The sequence below is a fragment of the Oryzias latipes genome, chromosome 2 (genome assembly GCF_002234675.1).
Source record: "Oryzias latipes chromosome 2, ASM223467v1".
NCBI lineage: Eukaryota > Metazoa > Chordata > Actinopteri > Beloniformes > Adrianichthyidae > Oryzias > Oryzias latipes.
In genome coordinates, this window is record NC_019860.2 from 9,253,438 (window position 1) to 9,277,007 (window position 23,570).

The 23,570-nt window shown below is 42.7% G+C and overlaps 1 protein-coding gene and 1 non-coding gene across 2 annotated transcripts in view; one reads left to right on the forward strand and one right to left on the reverse strand.

Moving 5' to 3' along the window:
• Window positions 1-23,362, reverse strand: part of LOC105355408 (NACHT, LRR and PYD domains-containing protein 12-like) — a 768,227-nt gene extending 744,865 nt beyond the window's left edge. The window contains exons 1-5 of the mRNA XM_023961860.1: window positions 22,901-23,362; window positions 22,714-22,818; window positions 21,742-21,861; window positions 19,019-19,138; window positions 17,397-17,516 (exon numbers count right to left, since the gene is read on the reverse strand). Of these exons, the coding sequence (XP_023817628.1) occupies window positions 17,397-17,516; window positions 19,019-19,138; window positions 21,742-21,861; window positions 22,714-22,818; window positions 22,901-22,986 (551 nt within the window). The 5' untranslated portion in view covers window positions 22,987-23,362. The remainder of the gene's footprint in view (window positions 1-17,396; window positions 17,517-19,018; window positions 19,139-21,741; window positions 21,862-22,713; window positions 22,819-22,900) is intronic.
• Window positions 915-987, forward strand: trnar-ucg. Its single transcript has one exon. It is a non-coding gene; the product is annotated as a tRNA-Arg (tRNA).
• Window positions 23,363-23,570: the final 208 nt, after the last annotated feature.

The following is a 23,570-nucleotide window of genomic DNA, read 5'->3' on the forward strand; positions in this document are numbered from 1 at the left end:
CTTTTAAGTGTTATTTGGAGTCAGTCCATGCAGCTGCTAACATCTGCATCTGCTGTAGTCTGTGAGAGGAATCCTCAGTGTGAGGAAACAGGAGCTTTCACCTGGAATCAAACTACCAACATTTCTTCAGTGTGATGACCGCTCCGCCACAGAAAGCTGCAGACTGCTGTGGTCTATTTCCATACTGTGGATAAAGCTGTGAAGAAGCAGCTCTGAAGCTTGGAAATAGACATGCATCAAGTCAGAATCCAAGCAACACCTTCATTCTGATGAAGCTCCGCCCTCTGACCTTTATCAGCTGCAGTCATCTCCAGGCTCCACCCCCAGTCTGCATCTGCTGCCTCCATCCTCTCTCTGAGTCTCTGCAGAGTATTTCTGCAGCTGCTGGTTTTTCTGCAGCAGTAGCATCAGAGCCAGACAGCAAAAGAAAGTGGAAAGTCTGAGAAGGAAGCAGCTTGAAGCTCTGCAGCTGACGGTGCAGCTTCAGGACTCATGAGGAGGAGCACACTGCAGCGCCTCCTGCTGAAGCATCAGAGAGTCTGTAGACAGAAGATCCTTCCAACAGCAGAAAGGTCTGCAGGAGCTCTTTCCACCACCAGCAACAACCTGAACCAAGCAGGACCTACAAGAAGTTCAGCCACTAAACTTCATTCCAATTCTTCAGCAGTTCCAGCTGCAGCAGGAAGTCCAGATGTTTGCAGCTGCTGCAGCTTTCAGCCTGGAGCTTCTTCAGATGAAACAGTGATGCTGGAAACAGCCTGGAGATGTTGTGAGTCCATCACAGGGTTTGGTCCAAAGCTCCAGTGCAGCCTCTCACCTCCTCCACCTTCCTCTTTGAGGCAGCAGAAGCTCCTCCTCTTCTTCAGCTGGATGATGCTTTTGTCCACTTTCAGCTGGACCATGACATCATCACAGACCATGTGGCCTAATGGACAAGGCGTCTGACTTCGGATCAGAAGATTGAGGGTTCAAGTCCCTACATGGTTGGAGAAAAAAGCTAAAAAGCTCTGCTTCCATGGTGAGAGGAATCAGTCAACCTCTATCTGCAGGAATGTAAGACATCAGTTTTGCTTTTGTGGATTCAATTTGAATCTATGAAACACAAACACATTTATTCAAATTAATCTTTATTTATATTGCACTTTTTATAAAGAACACAAAACAAAGTGCTTTACACCAGAACACAGAAAACAAGCACAACAATATAAAATTTGGGGCAGAGGCTGAATGAATCAAGAATGAATCAAAGAAATCTGTATTTTGCAGATCTGAACGTTTTAATTTTAAAACAGATAGATTGTTCTATGGTGGTTTTAGCTTTGAAACTCTTCTAAACATGTTGAGTTTAATTCAGAAGCCTAATGAGACGCTACTGGGGGCGGAGCTTGAACACACACAGCTTCATGAAACACAAACTTAGGCTAAGCGGTGGAAATGTTGGGATTTATTGTGTTTTTAAAGATTTTATAAATGTTCCCTCCCACATGCACCACTTTTTCTAGTTCACCTCAACTGAAATCTTTTCCTGCATGTGTTTCCTGCTGTGAATTCTCATCTGGTTTTCAGATTATTAGTTTGATGAAAACTTTTTAAAAAATTCTTCACAGAAAAAGGCTTTTCTCTGGAGTGAATCATCCTGACTTCTGAGATGTTCCTTCAAGTCAAACTTTGACCTCAGTCTTGACCTAAAGGACCTTTGTCACATGGGTCCGTTCTCCTGTGGACAGACACACTCTCAGCATTTCTACAACTTTTCCAGACCCCTCCACTGGAAAGTCTCTTTTCTTTGTGGGTCTTTTTCTAAAATCAGACACAATCTGACTTTCTGACATGTGAAAGCTGGGCCTTTTCCCAGAGAAAATTCCCGTTTTCCAGAAACTGCTGCTTCCGTCTCAGTCCAACATTTCCTGTCAGGTTTGTTTTTTTAGGAAGATAAAGGGATTCTGAGCTGAAAGCAGACAAACAGACTTGGAAAGATCCAGAATCTGCAAGGAGAGGATTCCAACCATCCAATCCAAGCCAAGCCAAAGCTGGACTGCAGTTCAGGAGCGCCTCCTACAGGACAAAATGGAGAAATGACGTCCAAAACGCTGCTTTCTGAACAGATGCTCCATGTCCACGACAGGCTGAGTCTGGACTGAAAGCAGCAACAGGGAGGAGATGGTAGACCTTCATCAGAAAACAGGGGCCTCATTTATAAACGTTGCGTACGCACAAAAGAAGGCGTACGCCACTCTCTACGCAATAGTTGAGATTTATAAAAAGCAAACTTGACGGGAAAATATGCGGTCCTCCACGCAAGCTCTGACCCAGGCGTACGCACAAAAACGGGGGAAATGAGAAACGGCGACACCGTCGGCAGATGGAAGAAACACGTGAAAGTGACAGTGTGTGCCAAATCGTGCTGGCATGTGCTGTGCTACACAATGTGGCACAGCTTAAAAACGTGCCCCTACCCCCTGGCGCCGATTGCTGTGTTGGCCCCGACCCTGAACCCCATCCCCACGCATTTGAGCCAAATGCTGCTGCTGTGCGCCAGCGCTTGGAAGTGATGCGTCGCTTATAAAGAAAAAGAGGTGTGGAAAATATTATTTATTTAAGAATTCCCTCATCGTGCAGTTTATTTCAGTCAGGGCGATCTTGATTTCGCCCAACTCCTTGGCCACCTCTCTGATTGAACTACTGACTTCCCTCTGCATTTCAAGGACTGCATCGGTGAGGACACGCCCACTGCTGGAGGGTTGAGAGCCGCGTGCCGTGGAGACGCTGGGTCCAGACGGCTGCTCAGCGGAAGCATCGTAACCTCTGGCCCCGCTGGAACACCTAGCAACTAAAATAAAATTGTTCTATATTAATAATCTGTAATTGTGTAGCCTGCATACATGTGACTTGACTGCATTAATTTTAATTATTTCTCTTACCTGTGTCACCCGGTGCGTCTGGCGCGTCGGCGTCCCCCTCCGCCTCAGTCACCACAGTCACCGAGTGACGGAGGGGGAGGGGGACGCCGATGAGGGGGACTTAATAGGGATTCCCCAATAATAGCCGCCAGTCTCTCATCAAGAGGGGTCAGCTCCGGTGTCCCCCCCCCCCCGCCCGTGGCGGACACACTCTGCAGATGCAGCGCTAGACGTTTTTTTGCCTCGACTTTGATGTCCGATCATTTCTTTGATTTCTTTTTATTTCGGCCACGGTCCAGGTTGTGAGGTTACAGCATTTACGTGTCTGCCACCGTTTGCCACTCACGTGCCTTTTTGGCATTAGTAATGCCCACACTGTGGGCACTCTTTTCCACCTCGCCAACGATAACTTCTACTTCACATTGAATGAAGTTTACGTTTTTTTGATTTCCTCTCTGTGTTTGCCATGATTTAGCAAGCCATGAATATTAATTTGTGGGCGTTTCACGGACTATTTATGGGCAACTATGGGCGTGTCATGACGCCGCAAAAGCTGCGCTGCATTTAGAATTGGTTGTGATTTATTAAGGGAAAGATGCGTAGGATGTGCGTGCGCACGGTTTTATAAATCCGAATATTTCTGTGCGTACGCACGTCCTAGTTTTCATCCGTACGCCACTTCTGACGCAAATCCTACGCAAAGTTTTATAAATGAGGCCCCAGGTTTCTGAAGGAGTTTGAAGACATCAGTCACAGTGGTGGTGAGGAGGAGGAGCTAACATGAAGAGTCAAAGCAGCAGCAGAGAAGACTGGGACCTTCTTTCAAACACTCCTTCTGTCTGTGTGTGCCATCCTTCAAAGTTATCTTAAAACTATCTTGTCCATATGTACTGACCGATCCAGCTGGGAAGGCCTCCACACGTCCATCAAATTACTGCTAATATTTACACAAAAGAGCTAAGTTTGGTTTGAACTTTGACCTTTTCCAAATCTACGTCTTCTTGTCTAAACGTCTACTTGTAGGACTAGTTCTTTGTAAATGTTTGACGTGTCACAGTATTGGATTGATTTACTATTTTGCTGGTTCTGACTTCTTAAGGAAAAGGAAATCGTCTCTGCAACACAACAGGCTTTGATGAGGAGAATCATTTGTCAGAAGTGATGGAGGAAACAGTCCCTCATCTTAAATCCATCACTTTTCTCAGCTCCATTTCCTTCACTTAAAAAAGTTATTTTCAAAGTAGAAACAATAATGGAGGAACTGTCATCAGAGTTAATAACTACCAGCTAACTTTGATTTTCATGTTAGCATGTTTTTTCTTATTCAGGAAAAAATGACAAAGCAGAAAATTATCTCAAACTCCTCCATTCTTATTTCTTACATTTTCTAAACAAAACATGTTGAACCAAATAATCATCATTTTGGTCAAATCAATTTTTACAACACTTTTTAATTTAACTTTGTTTATTAAAACTGTAACAAAAATGTGAATAGGAGTCAAATGGTAGAAAGTGAAAAATAAACATCAAGTAAATGTAGAAAGTAAAGACAGAAAGGGATCATATTCTTATCAGTTCTTCCAAAAACATGAAAGTATGTGACGTCAATTTTACTTCCACTGATTCAAGTCATCAATGTCAGAAATTGTTACATATTTTAGGATAAACGACCGATTTTTTTTCAAACCAGTGTTTGCCTCCCCCTGCTGGAGAAAAGAGCACATTACAAGTGTGGAAACTGCAGCAAAAGCTTCACCTCTGGCTTTGAGAGATTTATTATGACTTATAATTGTGCACTTGGGCTTCCAGCTATGGTTATGTCTTTTTTAACTGTACCAGTATTTACTAGTAGTTTTTAATTTTTTACTAGTCTAATTCAAGCTCCTTGAACTGAATCAAGTTGTGATGAAAATCATCCAAATCCACATGGAATTTATTTGGCTACGTTCACACTGCAGGGCTTAATGCTCAATTCGGATTTTTTGAAAAAATCCGAATTGTTTGCTAGACCGTTCACATTTCCAAGTAAATCCGAACTTTTGTGATCTCCAGTGTGACCGTGACACGACCCAAACGAGACCCGCATGCGCAGAAGTCAGAAGAATACTCAACGGTGAACGACGTCACTTGTTTGCGGAGCAGATGTCAACAACAGTGTTGTCAAATGCGGAGCTCTTTTTGTAATATTAAATTTATTTTCACGAAGGAGCAGCACAATTACAAATTTTCTCATTTTAAGAAGGCAATGGAGTCGGGATCGTCACTGTTGTGGAATGGAAATGTGTATGTGTGTGTGCAAGCGCGTGCAGCGATAGAGAATAGGGGGGGGGGCAGTGTGGGCGCGCATTCATGTTGTGTGTTACGGAGGAAGGATGACTAAAAGAAGGTTTCCCCCAAAGTAAATGCTATGGACTCTTTATCAACCCGTTCTGGAGAGTCTAAGGATCAGAACAGAGAGGAGGAGGGGGATCGCCTCGGGTCCCCTGCGCTTCTGAGCACGGTGACGGTCGGAAGGGGAGAAAGAAAAAAAAGTTATAGCTGTAAAGGTTCAACACCACGCTCTGCCATTTATCTGGAAAATTTTTCAAAAACCGCCCAGTTGCAATAAGAGCCCTGGAGTTTGGCCTGAAAAGAGCGATCAGCCCAAATAATAATCCAATCGGGGATCTCGCTTCCCTTCCACTGACTGATCTCAGCAGCATCGTCCACCATGGTTGTTGTTTACGTTCTCGTTCCCGCCTACTTTAACGCAAAATGATGACGTTTGTTGCGTGTCGATGACGTACAGTTCGGAATCAAATCGCCTGGCCGGTCAGACGGCGGTCGCAATTGAAAAGAACGGCTACAATTCGGATTCAGGACGGCAAACCCACGGGGCCTGGGTCGCAATTGAAAAGATCGGATCTGTGTCATTCAGACTGTCATGAAAAGATCGGAATTGGGCCGCTTAGGGGCAAAAAATTCGGAATTGGGTCGTTTCAGCCTGCAGTGTGAACGTAGCCTTAGTCAAAGCGATCAATGAAGTTGGGAGGACAGATGTATATATTCATAAGCATAAGCAGTTCATAAGACTTAAGATGTGATAGGACATGTAAAAAATATGAATTTGAGCTAAATTCAGCCAAATGTCAGTTTGGAGTGGCTGCAATGTTTTTCTTGGAGACAAACTCTTGGGAGCAGGAGTGGAAGCAGACAGGGAGTGAAATCAAATTTGACAAGTTTTCAGAGACAGAGAGCACTATGATCAATAATTTGGGTAAATTCATCACTATCTTGTATTTAGACTATGCACCTCAGGATAATGGCTTGCAGTTTACAAACAAAGATTCAATAAATCCTATACTTGTGCAAGGAGTAACAGAGTTATGGTTATATATAAGTTTGCCTACATTTGCAAATCACAAGCAGTTCTGTACTGTTCTGGACACAAACGCACGTGTGCGAACACACACAAATACTCAGCATCTTCCCACACACAACCCGTATGTCGACATTGTTAACCCTTGTAGGGTCAAAATGACCCCACCCTTCCATTAACATGTTCTCCCTAACATGACAAAGGTGGATAAAGGTGGAAAGATTTCATGTAATCCATGGACACCAGTGAAGATCACAAATCATTGAAGAAAAAAGGTTCAGCGGACTGTTTAGTGGGTCTAGATGACCCAACTCCCAATGTTAAAGTGGCTAAGATAGCACAAGGGTTAAGTTCCCAGGTACTGATGTGAGATCTGGGTTTGTTGTGAAAACCGTGCAGCTGAATGCAGCTGGAAATCTGCACATTTGGGAAAGCAGCTTAGCTGCCTCCTGACAATAAAGTGTTTAGTATTCCGATAAACTATGATACAAATCAAACTAAACATCAGAAATGGCTCGACTTTCTATGAACTGTGATTGGACGGACAGGGGACCCTCAATTGCCAGGCACTGAGGAAGAACCAGCATCAAGTGTCAACCCATTCTAAGGGTGTTTTGTTAATTATCCCAGTCTCTAGGTGCTGCAGACTGAAAGGATAAAAAACACAATGACCGGATGTTGCACATGGGGGATGATGTGTCTAAAAGCTGGCTTAAGCCTTGTGCTATCCTGTGGGGTCCAGATGACCCGATGCTTACATATATGTGTTCTCCCTACCATGACCAAGGTGGATAAAGGTGGAAAGATTTCATGTTATCCATGGACACCAGTGAAGATCACAAATCATTAAAGAAAAAAGGTTCAGCGCACTGTCTAGTGGGTCTAGATGACCCAACTCCCAAAGTTAAAGTGCCTAGGATAGCACAAGGGTTAAATAAGGAGAAAGACCAAAGAGAGTTTTGTAAATTAACAGCAACCATTACATTTTTATTTTGAGTGAATAAGGAAGCGAATTTTGAAGGGAGTATTTGTTATAAATCGAATGGGAGAATGGAAAAGGTGGTCCCATAGCGAATGTTTATTAGCTGATCTGTAAATAACATAACCATTATCAAACAAAGATTAAAAAATGGAGATCATTCTCAAATACCAAAGAAGTTGATAAAAAAAGACGTCTGGTGTGTCTGAAGCTACATAACCTATATTGTAACATCTGTCTACCACCAGAGGCCCTCAGCTCTGATCGGTTATATCAGCTATTGCACAGCATAAAAAAGAACCAATCTGGATCCAGACCAGAACACATGCAGCTGAAATCCATAAAACTCAAAGACAAGAGATTTTCATCCAGTTCCAGATCTAGTTTATGTGAATTTATGATGCAATGAAGTAGAGAAAAGATAACTTCTGTTTTTTCTAATTAATTTTTATATTTTTTTTGTTAGTGCTGCACAAAATTTCCTCTTCATGCAAAATTGAGAAAATACTGTCTTCTATGGAATAATTGGAAAATGATTTGATTTAGCTTTATCAAGGCACGGAAACTTTTACGCTCAGAAGAGTAGGCTTTGAAAAAAATTAAAGTACTCTTTAATAATTTTCAGAAAGATATATGCTTGTATTTTACCTCATTTATATTCATGAATAGTAAAAATGGAAGAACAGTTTCCGCTTTTGATCATGATTGGCCAATAATACCAGTACTCCTAGTGTTTATTAGTTGTTCTTCCCTTTCCTGCTTTGATTTTTTTTTAACTTGAGGGAAAATAAGCACACATGAGTTCACATTTGTTCTTAAGTTGTTAAAAAATGTAATAGAAGCTAATTATTTTATTTTGCTTTGACTGATTACAACGATGGCAGATGGAATGTCATTATAAAATGCCTTAAAGTTGGACTTTCAATCAAAACAAGAAGTAACATATAACGGAAAATGTAATTAAAAAGTGCTAATTACGGCTAATGAATTACTGGTAACAATGTGTCCATTTTTTATGACTCTTGGGCTGGAAAACTGACTATCTGGCAACACTGAACACTTTGAAGATTTGTTTACTTCTGTTGATTATAGTGCATTCAGCTTGTTGGGTGTTCGTGTACGGTACTTAGAAGTATTACAGCAGTAATGACATTGCCTGAAGTGTGTTTCCACTACACTTGGAAACACACTTCAGTGATCTTCAGTGATCTTGGATGTCACAAGTATTCATTTTTGATTTTTCAGTAACAGATCGTGAATATCCCGATTTTTCGGATACTCGTTACAGCCCAGGCCCAGTCATGACATTTTAATATAAACATATGTGTGTGTGTGTGTGTGTGTGTGTGTGTGTGTGTGTGTGTGTGTGTGTGTGTGTGTATATATATATATATATATATATATATATATATATATATATATATATATATATATATATATATATATATATATATATATAATAACTAATATATTCATTTAAAAATAATATAGTATGTGTTTTTTTGTCTCAATCCTGGAGCTGCTGAATATCTGAATCCAACCCTGTTTCAGATCAACACTCCAAGATAGAATAAGAAGAGGAAGGGCAGTTCTCCATCAGTCCACTGGGGGAGCTGCAGCACAATAACTGTCCACTTGATGCTGAGACAGAAAAAAGAGCTGATCTCAGATCAGTTCATGCTGCAACTCTGACACTCATCTCCACTTCCTCTGATTCCTCCATCACTCTGCTCTCCACCTCCCAGGAACACTGTCCAGTCACAACAACTCTAAAGACCAGCTGCTGCTGCTGCTCCTCTCTGCTCCTCCAGGAGGAACATCAGACTCACTTTTACTTCCACCTGCAAAGAGAAAGTAGAGAGATAGAGATGAAGGAGTGTCTCCTGATCCTGGACAGTCAGTCAGTGATGCAGCACAGCAGCAGAAAGAGCAGCAGGAGCTTCAGTCCTGTTCAGAGAGGCAGCTTCCTGTCATCTTCACCTGTTGGAGCTTCTGCTGCTCTGATTGGCTGACTGTTGTCCTGAAGCCTGTCATCATTCTCCTCAGAGCTTCACTGAGAAGCTGCAGCTTCACAGGAAACTCTGCATCTTTGCTCTCAGACTAACTTTAGGACCAAACATCTGGAAGCAGCTGGACTGACTCCAACCCTCTACTGACCTCAGAGTCTCCAGTTTGGAGTTTGGACTCTCCACCAGATCCTGGAGCTGCTGTACTTCTGAAGACTGAAGGTTGTTGTTACTCAAGTCAATTTCTGTCAGGTTGGACGTGTTGGACTTTAGAGCTGAGACCAGAGCAGCACAGCTGGTCTTTGACAAACTGCAGTTCACCAACCTGAATCCAGAACAAAGAGTTGAGTTTAAAGACAAAGTTCATGTTTTTCATCTTTCACTTCTTCTAAAGAGTTCAGAGCTGAAGAAGATCAGAAAGTTTAGAAAAAGTCCAAAGATGTGAAGCAACAGCAGCAGATCAGAAGAGTCCAGCAGAAGCAGAGAAGAAGAACATTCAGGAACATTCAGGACAACATGCAGCTGCTTCAGTAAAGAAGTCCAGATGTGTGAAACTCAAACATCAGCCAGTCTGCAGTTTAGTGTCAACACAACTTTGTCATCATATTGATCTGAACACAACTAAATCATGGAGTCTGACCATCATGGAGTCTGACCTCAGAGTCTGCAGTCTGGACTCTACAGAAAACTCCCCAAAAACTTCCATTGAAGAATCTTTATCACATTATAATTGAGCCACAAAATGAAATGCTCAAAGAAAGTTTAAACCCCATTCAGACATTTTACAGATAATGAAGATTCAAGAAAACTAGGTTGCTGATTTATGAAATCTTGTAAAAGAGATATTTAGGCATTTTCCATGTGCTAAAAAGAAATAGAAATTGAGTCAAGCTTTAAAAAAAACAGAACTGTTTTTGGCGAGTTTGGCCCTGAAGATTTACCAGAACCATTTTAATATGAAAAATAGATTTTGCAGGAACTGGGAGCATAAGAACAAAAGCTGGTCCTTGACATTAAAACGACACGCAGCTGCACATCTATCTGTGCAGCTTTACTCACTTCTTTCACTTGTCTTCACCAAAACTCTCCTTCTTTCACTGTTTTTCCTCTCTAGTCTGCACTCACACTTGTGTGTGTGTGTGCACATGCTCACATGCTCTACTGTGTCTTTGAACTTTGACTTTGCTATTATGCAGGTTTGATCAGGATGACTAGTCTGTCATTAGTTTGACTTCTTGTTTATTGTCTGACACTTTAAACTCAAATCTATCAAAGGTTTCAACAGCTGAACCCTTTGTTGCCATAGAAATATCTTTGTTCTGAAAAACAATCTGGAAATGAACCAACCAGCAGCTTCAATGTTCTCACCTCAGAGTCTGCAGTCTGCAGTTTTGACTCTCTAGTCCAGAACACAGAACCTCCATGGATGAATCATCCAGGCTATTGTTTCTCAAGTCCAGCTCTGTCAGGTGGGACGGGTTGGACTTCAGAGCTGAGGCTACAATTTCCCAGTGAGTCTCTGAGAGTCCACATGGTCCTAAAAGTCTGTTAAGAGAAACAAAGACAGAAACAGGTGATCTTATGAGGAATTCAAGCTGGTATGAAGTTGGACATTTATTTCTTCATCCGTTTCTTCCTTTAGACATTGTACTGTTTCATTAACATATCAATGCTAAAAGAAATAGAAGGAGATGCATTTCCAAAAGAAAATGCAGAGTTGAATGCTTTATAGCTGAATGAAAATGAAACTTAAAGGTTAATAATTGGCAACTAAATAAATAAAGAATTGATCAAAGTTGACCATAAATAAAGTGAAAAAAGCACAATAACAAAAAAGACATTTTTGTGAAAAATGCAAGTGCGAGGTTAAGTGCCGGGTTAATTTAACCAGTTAAGTTGTACACAACAGCTCACGTGCCATACCATGATGCCACCAACCAGGTACAGTGGACAGGAAATATAGTCTGTATAATCCTTGAATTTCTTCTAAAGTTCAAAGATTTGAAGGACCAAAAGTCAAAACTAGAAAAAGCTGAAAGAGCTGAACATTTTAACAGTTGAATGGTTAAAATGGCTGAAACATTCTAACAGTAGTTAAGCGCCCAAAGGAAATGGCAGAAGATACTACAACAAACTAGAAGAAAATGCAGTGTTGAATGCTATATTGCTGAATGAAAATGAAACTTAAAGGAAATAATTGGCAAAAAAGAAAGAAAGAAAGAAAGACAGAACAAAAGAAAGAAAGAAAGAAATGATCAAATTTGACCATATATAAAGTGAAAAAAGTACAACTACTAAAAAAATATATTTATGTGAAAATATGTGCACGGCTAATTATGCTAGTTATGCTAATGTGGCTAAAAGTACTAGCATTGCAATCAGTATCATCAACTGACTCAAACACTCATTGCTTAAGATGGTAATTATGCTAACTATGCTAGTTATGCTAATATGGCTAAAAGTGCCAGATTTCGATCAGCATCATCAACTCACTCAGAAAAAACATTGCTAAAGAGTGTCATATTGGTAAGAACTACATTTGCTGAGTTGATAGAATATCAAGTTTTGGTCGCCTGGGGATAACGAACAAGACTACGTCAGTTTCAGACGAATTGGAAACAGTAAACCTTGGATGACCTTAGCAACGGAGGTTTTTTTGCTAACCACGCCCACATTCCTTATATGTCATTATCCAGTGTATTTCATGTGTTTAGTTCCAGCCATAGGTGCATGCATTCAATTTTCACAGTATTCCATTGAAAAACATCCAAGTTATAAGAGTACGTCACTTTTGCAAGTTCGCCACACAGGCCCTGTTTAAAATCGACAACTTCTAATTGAAATCGTTTTTCACAGTAGCTTGCCATTGATGCCCTAGAAGTTACGAGACGATCGATAACTGACTGCTTTATAGCAGTCAACCATTAATGTGTGCCAGTTTAGCTCGTGCTGGTTTGCGGCGCCTTCCGTCCGTGAAACCCGGGTTCGACTCCGGGCTGCTCCCTGTTCCCTTCTCTACCTCTGCCGGTTCCAAGCCCGGTTTGAGAAGGTTGCGTCAGGAAGGGCATCCGGCGTAAAACATTGCCAAATTTACCATGCGACTCGTTCGCTGTGGCGACCCCTGATGGGAGAAGCCGAAAGTGGAAGAAGAACCATTAATGTGTGTGAAAAAGCATCTAATTTTCATCTGTTATTTTTATTTCCCATCATTTTCAAACCTATCACTCTCTGTAATCTGAAGACAGAAGTCTAAATAGAATACTGAACAGAATCTGTGATCACTAAAGTCCTCAATAGCTGCAGGTCTGAATGGAGCCATCAGCCATCTGGTTTAGAGGCAGTTATCTTTTTTACAGAATCCAAAAGATCTGGAGAGTTGGACTTGATTCCACAAATAAAATCTAAATGCTGGTTTGTGTTGATTCTTGTAATACTGGTGTTGGATTGAAATGTGTGACCACAAATTCCCCAAAAGATGAATGTTGTAGATGTCATTACTAATCTGATGTATCATCACAATCACTTCTGGACTCACCTGAACTTTCTACAGTTCCTCACAGCTGGTATCAGTCTCCGTATACTCTCATATGTTGGTGTGTGGTATTGGTACAGGTCCAGCTCATCCAGAACCTCCTTTGCTGTCTGCAGAGTGTAGGCCAGAGCTGAGCAGTGGATCTCTGAGAGTGCCTTCTCTGATTTGCTCTCTGACTTCAGAAACTCTTGGATCTCCTGATGAACTGAGAGGTCCTTCATCTCCATCAGACAGTGATAGATGTTGATGCTTCTGTCAGGAGAGACTCCACTGACATTGATTTTCTTCAGGTTGTTGATGGCTCTCTGGATGGTTTCTGGATTCTTCTCTGTCTGACCCAGCAGGCCTGCTAAGATTCTCTGGTTGGACTCCACAGAGAGACCATGAAGGAAGCGAACCAGCAGGTCCAGGTGTCCAGTTTTACTCTGTTGGGAATTCTTCATGACTAGACTAAGAAAGTCATCCAGGGATGGGTTCTCCATTTTGGCCTCCAGGAAGTCCTCAATGACCTTTACCCTCCTGTTGGAGTAACAGTGGAACATGTAGACTGCAGCCAGAAACTCCTGAACGCTCAGATGAACAAAGCTGTAGACCGGTTTCTGAAAGATCTCACACTCTCTTCTGAAGATCTCAGTACAAACTCCAGAGTACACTGAGGCCTCTGTGACATCCAGACCACACTGCTGCAGGTCTTCTTGGTAGAACATGATGTTTCCTTTCTCCAGATGTTCAAATGCCAGCCTCCCCAGCTTCAGAAGAACTTCCCTGTCAGTCTCTGTCAGCTCTTGTGGACTTGTCTGATGTTCCTGCTGGTACTTGTTCTTCTTCCTCTTTGTCTGGACCATCAGGAAGTGGGAGTACATGTCAGTCAGGGTGGTGGGCAGCTCTCCTCTCTGCTCTGTGGTCAGCAGGTTCTCCAGAACCACAGCAGTGATCCAGCAGAAGACTGGAACTTCACACATGATGTAGAGGGACATGGAGCCCTTGATGTGGGAGATGATTCTGCTGGACAGCTCTTCATCTGGGAACCTCCTCCTGAAGTACTCCTCCTTCTGAACATCATTGAAGCCTCGTACTTCTGTCAGTCTGTCCACACATGAAGGAGGGATCTGATTGGCTGCTGCAGGTCTGGAAGTGATCCAGACCAGAGCTGAGGGCAGCAGACGTCCCTGGATGAGGTTAGTGAGCAGCACGTTGACTGAGGACTTGTGTGTGACATCAGACACCACCGGACTGTTGTTGAAGTCCAGAGAAAGTCTGCTTTCATCCAGACCATCAAAGATGAACAGAAGTTTGCAGACAGACAGCTGTTCTGCTGGGATCTTCTGGAGTGTTGGATGGAACAGCTGGATCAGAGTGAGAAGACTGTGCTGCTCATCTCTGATCAAGTTCATCTCCCTGAAGGACAGAGGAACCACAGCACTGATGTCTTGGTTCTCCAAGCCCTCGGCCCAGTCCAGAGTGAACTTCTGCACTGAGAAGCTTTTTCCAGCTCCAGCAACTCCGCTGGTCAGAACCACTCTGATGGATCTGTGTTGGCCAGGGAAGACTTTGAAGATGTCTGGGTTCTTGATTGCAGTGCCACGGAGCTTGCTGCTCTTGGTGGTTGTCTCCAGCTGCATCACCTCATGTTGGGTGTGACCCTCTTGTCTCAGTTTCTCTGTGATGTAGAGCTCAGTGTAGACCCTGTTGAAGAGCGTTTCTCTTCCTGCTTCTTCAGTTCCTTCAGCCACATGTTCACTTCTGCTCCTCAGACTGATCTGATGTTCTCCAAACATCTCCTGCAGACCAACATCTGCTGGAAGAAAGAGAAGAAAGCTCCTTCATGAGTGTTCCACATGTTTCCAGAAGAATCCATCAGCAGATGATCAGGCTCTGACTCACCAGCTCTGGGTCTTTCTGCAGACTGGGGTCCGCTCCTATTCTTCTCTCTGCGGATGTTAAGGAGAAATGTAGGTGAACAACAATCAAAGCAGTCAGTGGAAAGTTCCAGACTAACTCTGATCATGGAGCAGATACTCTCTGTTATTTTCTAGACTCAGATCAAAGCTCTGCTGTCTGTTTGGGATCCTGAACTCTCAGTCGTGGCTTTTCTTCACCAACTTTCTCTGAGGGTTCCTGAACTCCAGAGACACTTGGACTTGCTCTGATTTTAGTCTTTGAAACTATTTTGGAGCAGAAGAACAGAAATGACAGAAAGTGTCTACAGGCAGAAACAGTGTTGGAAATCTTACTTTAATCAATTATAGTTACTAGTTAGATAGCCCAAAACTAATTGATTAAAAATGTATGTCATGGATTCAAGTATCAATAAATTTTCAGTACCCTAATCCTAATCAATCAAATGGAAATGCAAATCTGTCAAAAAGGATAATTAGCCACGATAAAGTAACAATATCTCTCTGTTGCACTAAGTAATTCACTCTTATCCCCTGTGCTATCCAAAGCACGTCAATCTGGGAGTGGGGTCATCTGGACCCCACAAGACACTGCACTGAACCTTTCTTTTCAATGATATGTGATCTTCACTGGTGTCCATGGATTACATGAAATCCTCTCCACCTTTATCCACCTTCGTCATGGTAGGAATAACACGTCAATGTAAGGTTGGGGTCATCTGGACCCCATAAGATAGCACAAGGGTTTTATTGCCAGTAAAGGTTTCTTGAATCAATTCAATTAAATTGTATTTATATAGCCCCAAATCACAACAACAGTCATCTCTATGGGCTTTCTTACCAGTAATTGTAACGTAAACATCAACATATTTTACGTATGCAATGAAATTATGTCTTTAGCTGCATATTCTTTTTTGTGTTAATGTCATCAATGTACTTTGTAGGTTTTACGACAAAGAGAAGACAGTCTGGCTTTACTGGGGTCTTTGTTACAGGAGCTCAGAACAAATCAGACTCGACAGTGAACAGCGGGAGCATGTTTTCCACACCGTGGCTTACAATGAGTTTGTTCATATCTGTGCGAGTTACACAATTCTAGGCTGTAAAATCCAGTTGTACTTGTTTTAGTGGCATTGCTTCGTCACCAGAGCACACGCTAACTGCAGCAGATTCAGGGCTCGGAGGTTTGTGAGAAAAGAAAAAGTTTGGGGGCTTCATTAATTTTGAACAGCTTGAGACGTTCATATTGTTGTACTGGGACACAACATGCATGTTAGATGTATATGTTTTCTTTATTATTCAAACTTCTGTTTTTGAGACAGTTTGTGTGTTCTGTTTTTCTTACATAATTAAAGTTGTTTGTGTTAGAATCTTTCCGTGGGACATTTCAGAAAAGTGATCACTTCAGCAGTAAGGAAAGAAGTGTCTGGAACGTGAGATAATTTGATCATGAAAGACAGAACTTCCTGTGATTACAGCAGAAAATTATTGACAACCACCTTGTGACGTATAGATAAATCACTCACCATGTAACTAGGGAGACCTGAATAAAAGTGCGAGGCTGGAACAGTCACATTTAGGAAGAGCGGCATGGAGCACAAGGGTTGTCTGTTTCCAGCTCTCCTCGTGAGAAATCGTACCTGACTATTTGCATCTGTTTCCTTTTGTTAATACTGTCTTGTGTATTCAGGAATAACCTTGACAAATTGGTCCTTCGAGCCGGATTCCAAAACTGAAGGAAGATCCAATCGGGGAGAGGACCTCGTGAAGACCGTAGCCACGAAGGGTGTGCTTCAGTAAGCAGCTGCTTGAGACCCTTTCCAGGATGAGATTTCCTCTTACCGACTGGAACCCCAACAGTTGACGGAACTCCGAGGAACAGACAAGAAGTGGTGAGTACGATTTGCACCACAGTAAAATGCGTGGTTGGAGCTGTTCTCAATAGGGGGATGCCACCCCCTTATAAGGAGAATTTATTGAAAATTCAGGGCCAAGAGCATTCTGGGGCAGCTACCAGGAGTCAAACAAAAGGACTCCATATGAAATGGTCAAAAATCTGGGGGGGACATCTGTTAGAAACTGAGCAAAAAGACCAGGATGAATGAGATGGATGCTTTTCCTATGGTTGAAGTAGCCAACCCACATGGTGATGATCTGAATCCCAACATGTTGGTATATAGAACATGGAACCAGAAGGATGTTAAAAAAGCAGTGGAAGGAGTTACTCCTTACAGACAGCAGAGCAGTTTGTACGCGATATGGAAGCTGCTACAGGCACATATCACCTGAATGGCTTTAGTTTTAATTAAAGTAAAATAGTGTTCATATTTCCATCTCGAAAACGCTATCCAAGCGCGAGATTCACTAACACTACCTCCAGTTGCTTTGATCCAGGCAGCTGCACTGCACTACGTTAAGAGCGCCAGCATGCCCCCACCTGATTGACTGATGGGACATTTTGTGCTGCCCTCTCAGAAACATTTGCAAAAACTGGAATTTGGGCTCTAAGCTGAATTGATCTTTGTTTTTTCTCCCAATATGGTGACAGACTGAGAGCTTTGTGTCCTCAAGAGTTGTCCAACTCTTTTCTTTCCTCTCAGACCTAAAGTGCTCACAGCAGATGGTTGACCTTCCTGGATGGATCAGCTGATGTTCTTGATGAGAACATTGTTGTTCCTGCTGAGAGCTGAACTCTGCTTTGTTCACTAGAAACTGCTTCTTACTGTGAGTCTGAAGGTCTTGGTTCAGTTCTGAAGTTTAGAGGATCAGGTTTGGACTGGTCACTCTTCATGGATCCACAGCTGGAGGCTGCAGACTGGACTCTCTGTGTGACCTGTTGACCTCTGCAAACACAAAACCATCAGAGTGTCGATGCAAATTTTGCATTTATAAATATAAGCTTCATTTAGATTTTAACAGCTTGTCTTTATACCGGGACACAACGTGGATTTGACGTGAACATTGTTTTTCTTTTGTTTCAATTAAAGTAAAATCGTGTCAACAACTCCATCTTGAAAATGCTACCTGATCGCCAGCTAAACCACCGCTGCCTGCATCCAGGCAACTGCACTAAACTACACTGAGAGCTAAACTTTAGTGACCAGTCATGATCTCCAATAGGATGAGCAGGCTGTTTGGAATTGGGAGCTAAAGTTACTGTGTGGTTTCTCTCCAACAATCAAATCCCATCTAAACTCTGTCTGTGTAAAAAGATTCATCAACAGATTTCTGAAACAGAAAGACCTGAATCTCTGAAGAAACTGGATCAAACTGTCAGTAGATTTGTTCTAAAGAACAAATAGACATTTGGTTTATTGAGACGTTTTTCTTTAATGAATTACCAGCAATAGGTATTAGTCAGAACCAAGACAGATTTAGGAAAATTAACCTTGAAGTCCCAGAACTTTCAGGCTTAAAAGATCTCTTATTTGGATTTAAACAGAAATGATCTCTGTGTCTTTTCAAGGTCCTCTTTCAAATGTGCTCATTGAATCCAAACCTGATTCCTTGACTTTGGTAAAGTATCAAGTTTCAGTATTTGAAAAGAAAAGCTAGTTGATTTGAACGATCAATGACAAACATTGGTGTAATGCTTGAAAACATTTCTGTTTCCAGACTGTTTTCAATGAACAACTGCACATTCATTTTCGTCATTCATTCATCTTCTTAACAGTTTATTCCCTTTCGAGGTCACGGGGTTGCCGGAGCCTATCCTGGCCACTTGGGCGTAGGCAGGGGACACCCTGGACTGGTCGCCAGTCAGTCGCAGGGTGGAATATCCTCAATCACACATCCATTCACTCACTCTCACACTCACACCTATGGACAATTTAGAGTTGCCAATCAGCCTATGTAGCATGTGTTTGGACGGTGGGAGGAAGCAGGAGATCCCTGAGAAAACCCACGCATGCACGGGGAGAACATGCAAACTCCACACAAAAAGGTCCCCCATTGATGTTGTGTTTTTCATGTCCCCCAGCCGGGACTTGCACCGGGGGCCTTCTTGCTGTGAGGCAAGAGCGCTAACCACTGCGCCACCGTGCAGCCCAACAACTGCACGTGTTCTTAATTTCCCGTTGCACTGACAGAACTTTTTCTGCTGCCCACTGAGAAACATTTGCATCAACTGGAATTTGGGCTCTAAGACGAGTTGATCTTTGTTTTTTCTCCTAACATGGTCACAGACTGAGCTTTGTTTTCCAACTCTTTTCTTTCCTCTCAGACCTAAAGCGCTCACAGCAGATGGTTGACCTTCCTGGATGGATGAGCTGATGTTCTTGATGAGAACATTGTTGTTCCTGCTGAGAGCTGAACTCTGCTTTGTTCACTAGAAACTCCTTCTTACTGTGAGTCTGAAGGTCCTGGATCAGTTCTGAAGTTTAGAGGATCCGGTTTGGACTGGTCACTCTTCATGGACCCACAGCTGGAGGCTGCAGACTGGACTCTCTGTGTGACCTGTTGACCTCTGCAAACACAAAACCATCAGAGTTAGGGGTGTCTATCGGCAAGAGTCTGGCAATACAATCGTATCCTGATATGCATCCCACGATATGATACATATCGCTAGATTGTGGCAGAACATGTTTTCTTTTCTTTTTTTTTATAGAATGACTTTAAAAAACTCTTCCTGAATATGAATATTTGTCTTCCACTGTAATAATATGGTGAAATTTATTTTATTTATTGATCACAATGTTAAGCACTGCAACTGTATCTCATATACAAGTTGCTTTTACCCAAGCAAATTCATTGTGCATTTATTTTGGTAAATTAAAAAATATTTGTTCTTAAAGGAAACAAGCAACATTTTCTTATTTTTACAACAAATAGTTCTCAGTATAAGAAAAAATGAAATAGAATAAATGTGCCATAACCAATAAGGTTCTAAAAGTATGATTGAGGAAATAAAGTGCTGTTTACTTTCAACTTTGCCTAATGTAGCTTATCCAGAACATTTAAACGGTTTATGAGTTTGAACAGTTCTTAAAACATAAAGGAAAAAAAAACCACACACACATACAAATTAGTACCAGAAACGTTAAAGTGTGTTGAGGTAGCGTGACAGGGTGAAGGTGGGCGCTTTAATGGGGATAAGATGCTCTATTTACATGACAGTCTGCTCTGCGGCTCCACTTTCTCATATGTGGAAATAAACACGTATTTCATCGCTCATCGCCACAACGTTGGCCGTTTTCAGGGCATTGTACACATACATCACTGTGTTCCATCAGGTCACTAAACTAGAATCTATTGCTGTGAGGCTCCGAACTTTGGCCAGCTTGGCCGACAGCGTTTTTGCCTGAGGCTCTGTGAGTTAGCCTCTACACAGCTGTGGTGCTTCACTCGTTCTTATCTGAGCCCGCTAAAAAGCACTGCAATCCGCGTTTTTATATGTTACTGGCAGCAACATGGTGTGACACTACCACAAACGGCATGATGAGCAGTTGTTAAATATTTTGCTATAAATCCCTGCAGGGGCAAAATATATGTTTCACAGGCTAATTAAAAGATTATGGCCATAGCTGTTTAGTGTGGGACTGTTATGATGGCGGGCATAAGTCAAGGCAGCATGCGCCTTTAGGAAGGCAATGCTGTCTACAGGTGGGCGGAGCTACTAATGACACGGGCTGTTACGAGGGAAAACACCTGTTGTTTAAAAACTGCGTTTCCCGGGTAAACGGAGAGCCGTGTCTGAGGACTATACTGAATGTTCCAGAGCCGCTCCATTTCAAACTCTACACCCTGGATTACTTACTTTCCTTGTCCTGATGGACAGATTAATGCGTGGGTTTTTTCCTCCTCTTTTTTTTCCCTCCCATGGGAATCTACACACCAAGGACTTATGGAGAGCCAGTGAGTAAAACTACCTGAAAAATGGACAGGCAGCCAGTGTAGAGAAGCCAGAACTGGTGTAATACGCTCTCTCTTTCACGTTCTAGTTAACAAACGCACAGCAGCGTCCTGCACCAGCAGGAGACGGGACAAGGACGGGTGAGAGACACCAAAGTAAAGAGAGTTACAGTCATCTAGCCCAGTTGTAACAAAGGCATGAATTACTGTCTCAAAGTGCTTTCTTGATTAAGAATGATTGGACTTTAGCCTGCTGCCTTAACTAAAAGAAGCTGGATCTCACCACTGAACTGATCTGCTCGTCTAAAATTAAAACCATTGTTTGTGACAGTAGATTTAACAGATTGAGTGAGAGAACCCAGAGCTATAGGCCCACTATTGCCACTGGGACCAAAGACCGTCACCTCTGTCTTTTCCTCATTGAATTGGAGAAAGTTAAGAGCCATCCAGGTTCTTAATTCCTCCAAGCACTCAATTAAAGAGCTGATTGAGTAGGCATCCTTCTTGGTCAATGCTACATATATCTGGGTGTCATCTGCATAGCAATGAAAAGCACAGTTGCGCTTCCTATGAAGTAAGTGAGTAAGAAGGGAGAATAGCAGAGGCCCGATGACTGAACCCTGCGGGACCCCGTACAATAGATGAGCAAAGGAAGACTGAACATTATTGAGATCTTCACAGAACGTTCTGTCTTCCAAATACGACCTAAACCACTGCAGAGCAGTGCCATGGATGCCTACCAGTTGCTGTAATCGAGAGATCAAGATGTTATGATCTAGTGTGTCGACAGCAGCTGTAAGATCCAGTAGCTCAAGAACCACATGGTCCCCTAGCATCTGTAGCTAAAAGGACGTCATTAAACACCCTGAGCAGAGCTGATTCAGTGCTGTGTAGAGATTTAAAGACAGACCAGAAAACCTCAAGGTTGCCTTTCTCATCTAGAAAATCCTTCAAATGGACAATATTTTTCCAAAATCTTCGAGAGGACTGGGAGTTTGGAAATGGGCCTAAAATTTGACAACAATTTCTCCCAATATGGTGACAGACTGACAGCTTTGTGTCCTCAAGAGTTGTCCAACTCTTCTTTCCTCTCAGACCTAAAGCACTCAGAGTAGATGGTTGACCTTCCTGGATGGATCAGCTGATGTTCTTGATGAGAACATTGTTGTTCCTGCTGAGAGCTTAACTCTGTTTTGTTCACTAGAAACTGCTTCTTACTGTGAGTCTGAAGGTCCTGGTTCAGTTCTGAAGTTTAGAGGATCCGGTTTGGACTGGTCACTCTTCATGGATCCACAGCTGGAGGCTGCAGACTGGAGTCTCTGTGTGACCAGTTGACCTCTGCAAACACAAAACCATCAGAGTGTTGGAGGATCTGCTTCTTCATGAACAGCTGATGGACTTTGACATGAACACAGACTGCCACAGACACAGAGCTGTCTTGTTTGAGTGAGTCAAAAAGACACATTTTCTAGAAAGTTTTATATAAATTCTGCAGTTATAAATATAGAATTTCTGATAAAGTACAGCTAGCCCTTATTTATATTAGTGGGCACTCAGTGGGCTGGCTCGCTAAGCAACCCATATTCCAGGGTCCAGCAGAACCAGCGAGCGGCGCGGCCCAGGGGCCGCCAGATCTGGCTAGCATCGTGGTGAGCCAGCCCAATGAGTGCCCACTTAATAGCTCCACGCCACCACAGAAACTGCAGACAAACCCATTTGGACTCCACGTTTAAACAATATGGGGCCCACTGTTCAACCCATGCAAAAAGCTTCAATGTACTTCTGGTCGCTCACCTGGCTCACGTCTGAGTTGCGAATTAAGTTTCCTGAGCCAACATGATATTAATAAACAGTTCATTGTAGAAGTCAGCGCTTAGACTGAAGTCTCGTGAGTCGTGACCCGCGAGACTTGAATCAGGTATGTCACAGGAAGGTTGGAGATGTTTGCAGCGCTTGCCGTTTCTCGCCTTGCTGCTGTTGTCAGTCAGAGTCAGCAGCCAACATGTTTTCTTCTCCAACGTCTCTGCTCTCAGAGACTCTAAGAAGACTAAGATCTCATCACACACATGATGCTCCAAGTGAGTCTGATCAGAGAGATCCAGAACTGAACCAGACCTCAAGTCCTTCATCTGAAAACTGTTGATCATCTGAACTAGAATCCAGCCTCCTTTAACTCTGACAAACACTCACTGGTCCACTCCTGAACTGATGTCTTTGAAGTCAGGAAGATGACCCTTTGACAAGTCCTTCCTGTTGGACCCCCAGCTGGATCCAGATCCGGGTCCAGGTTGGTTCCTGTGAAGAATGAAGGTTGCTGGTGTGAGTCCTGAGCTCTGACATGGAGAAGATCATGGACAGTTGGAGATGTTCATCTCACCTCTGAGCTTTGCTCTGGTTGTCATGGTTACCATCTCTGCTTTTAGAGGGAGGGGCCCCCTCCTGTGGTTCCTCCCACTGATCCATGCTGCTGGATTCACTGGATCCACATCAGCTCACACACACCTTCCACCTTCACCTGCAGAGGAAACCCTCCTCATCATCAGCTCTGATCCTCCTTCACCAACAGATCAGCTGCTCCTCCACTGATTGGCTCTTCTCTTGTGTTTCCTCTCAGGTTCAGGTGAATGCAGTCGGACAGCAGTGGGAGGCAGAGGAAGCTGCCATCAGCTGCTGCACTTCTGCTCTCCCTCCACCAGGTGGAGACATGGAGCTGCAGCAGCAACATTTCCATTCAGTCACTTTGACACAGAAACAACAAACTTCCTGTTTCTACAATCCAGGAAAAATGAAGCATCAAGAAAAACAGACACAAATCAACGAATGAGGAGAAAAGAAAAAAAATACATAAATTCCTCCAACAGACACTTTCCCATGAACTTTGACCTCCACACAGGTTTGGATGGAGAAGAACAGGAAGGTTTGGGAGTCAGAAATGAAGCCTTTGAACTCCAGAGCTTCATGATGGTTTGTTTTTCTGACAAAAACTTTCCTTCTGGGTTCTGGAAAGTTCTGACAGGAAGCAGAAGTCAGCTGATCTAGCCTACTTT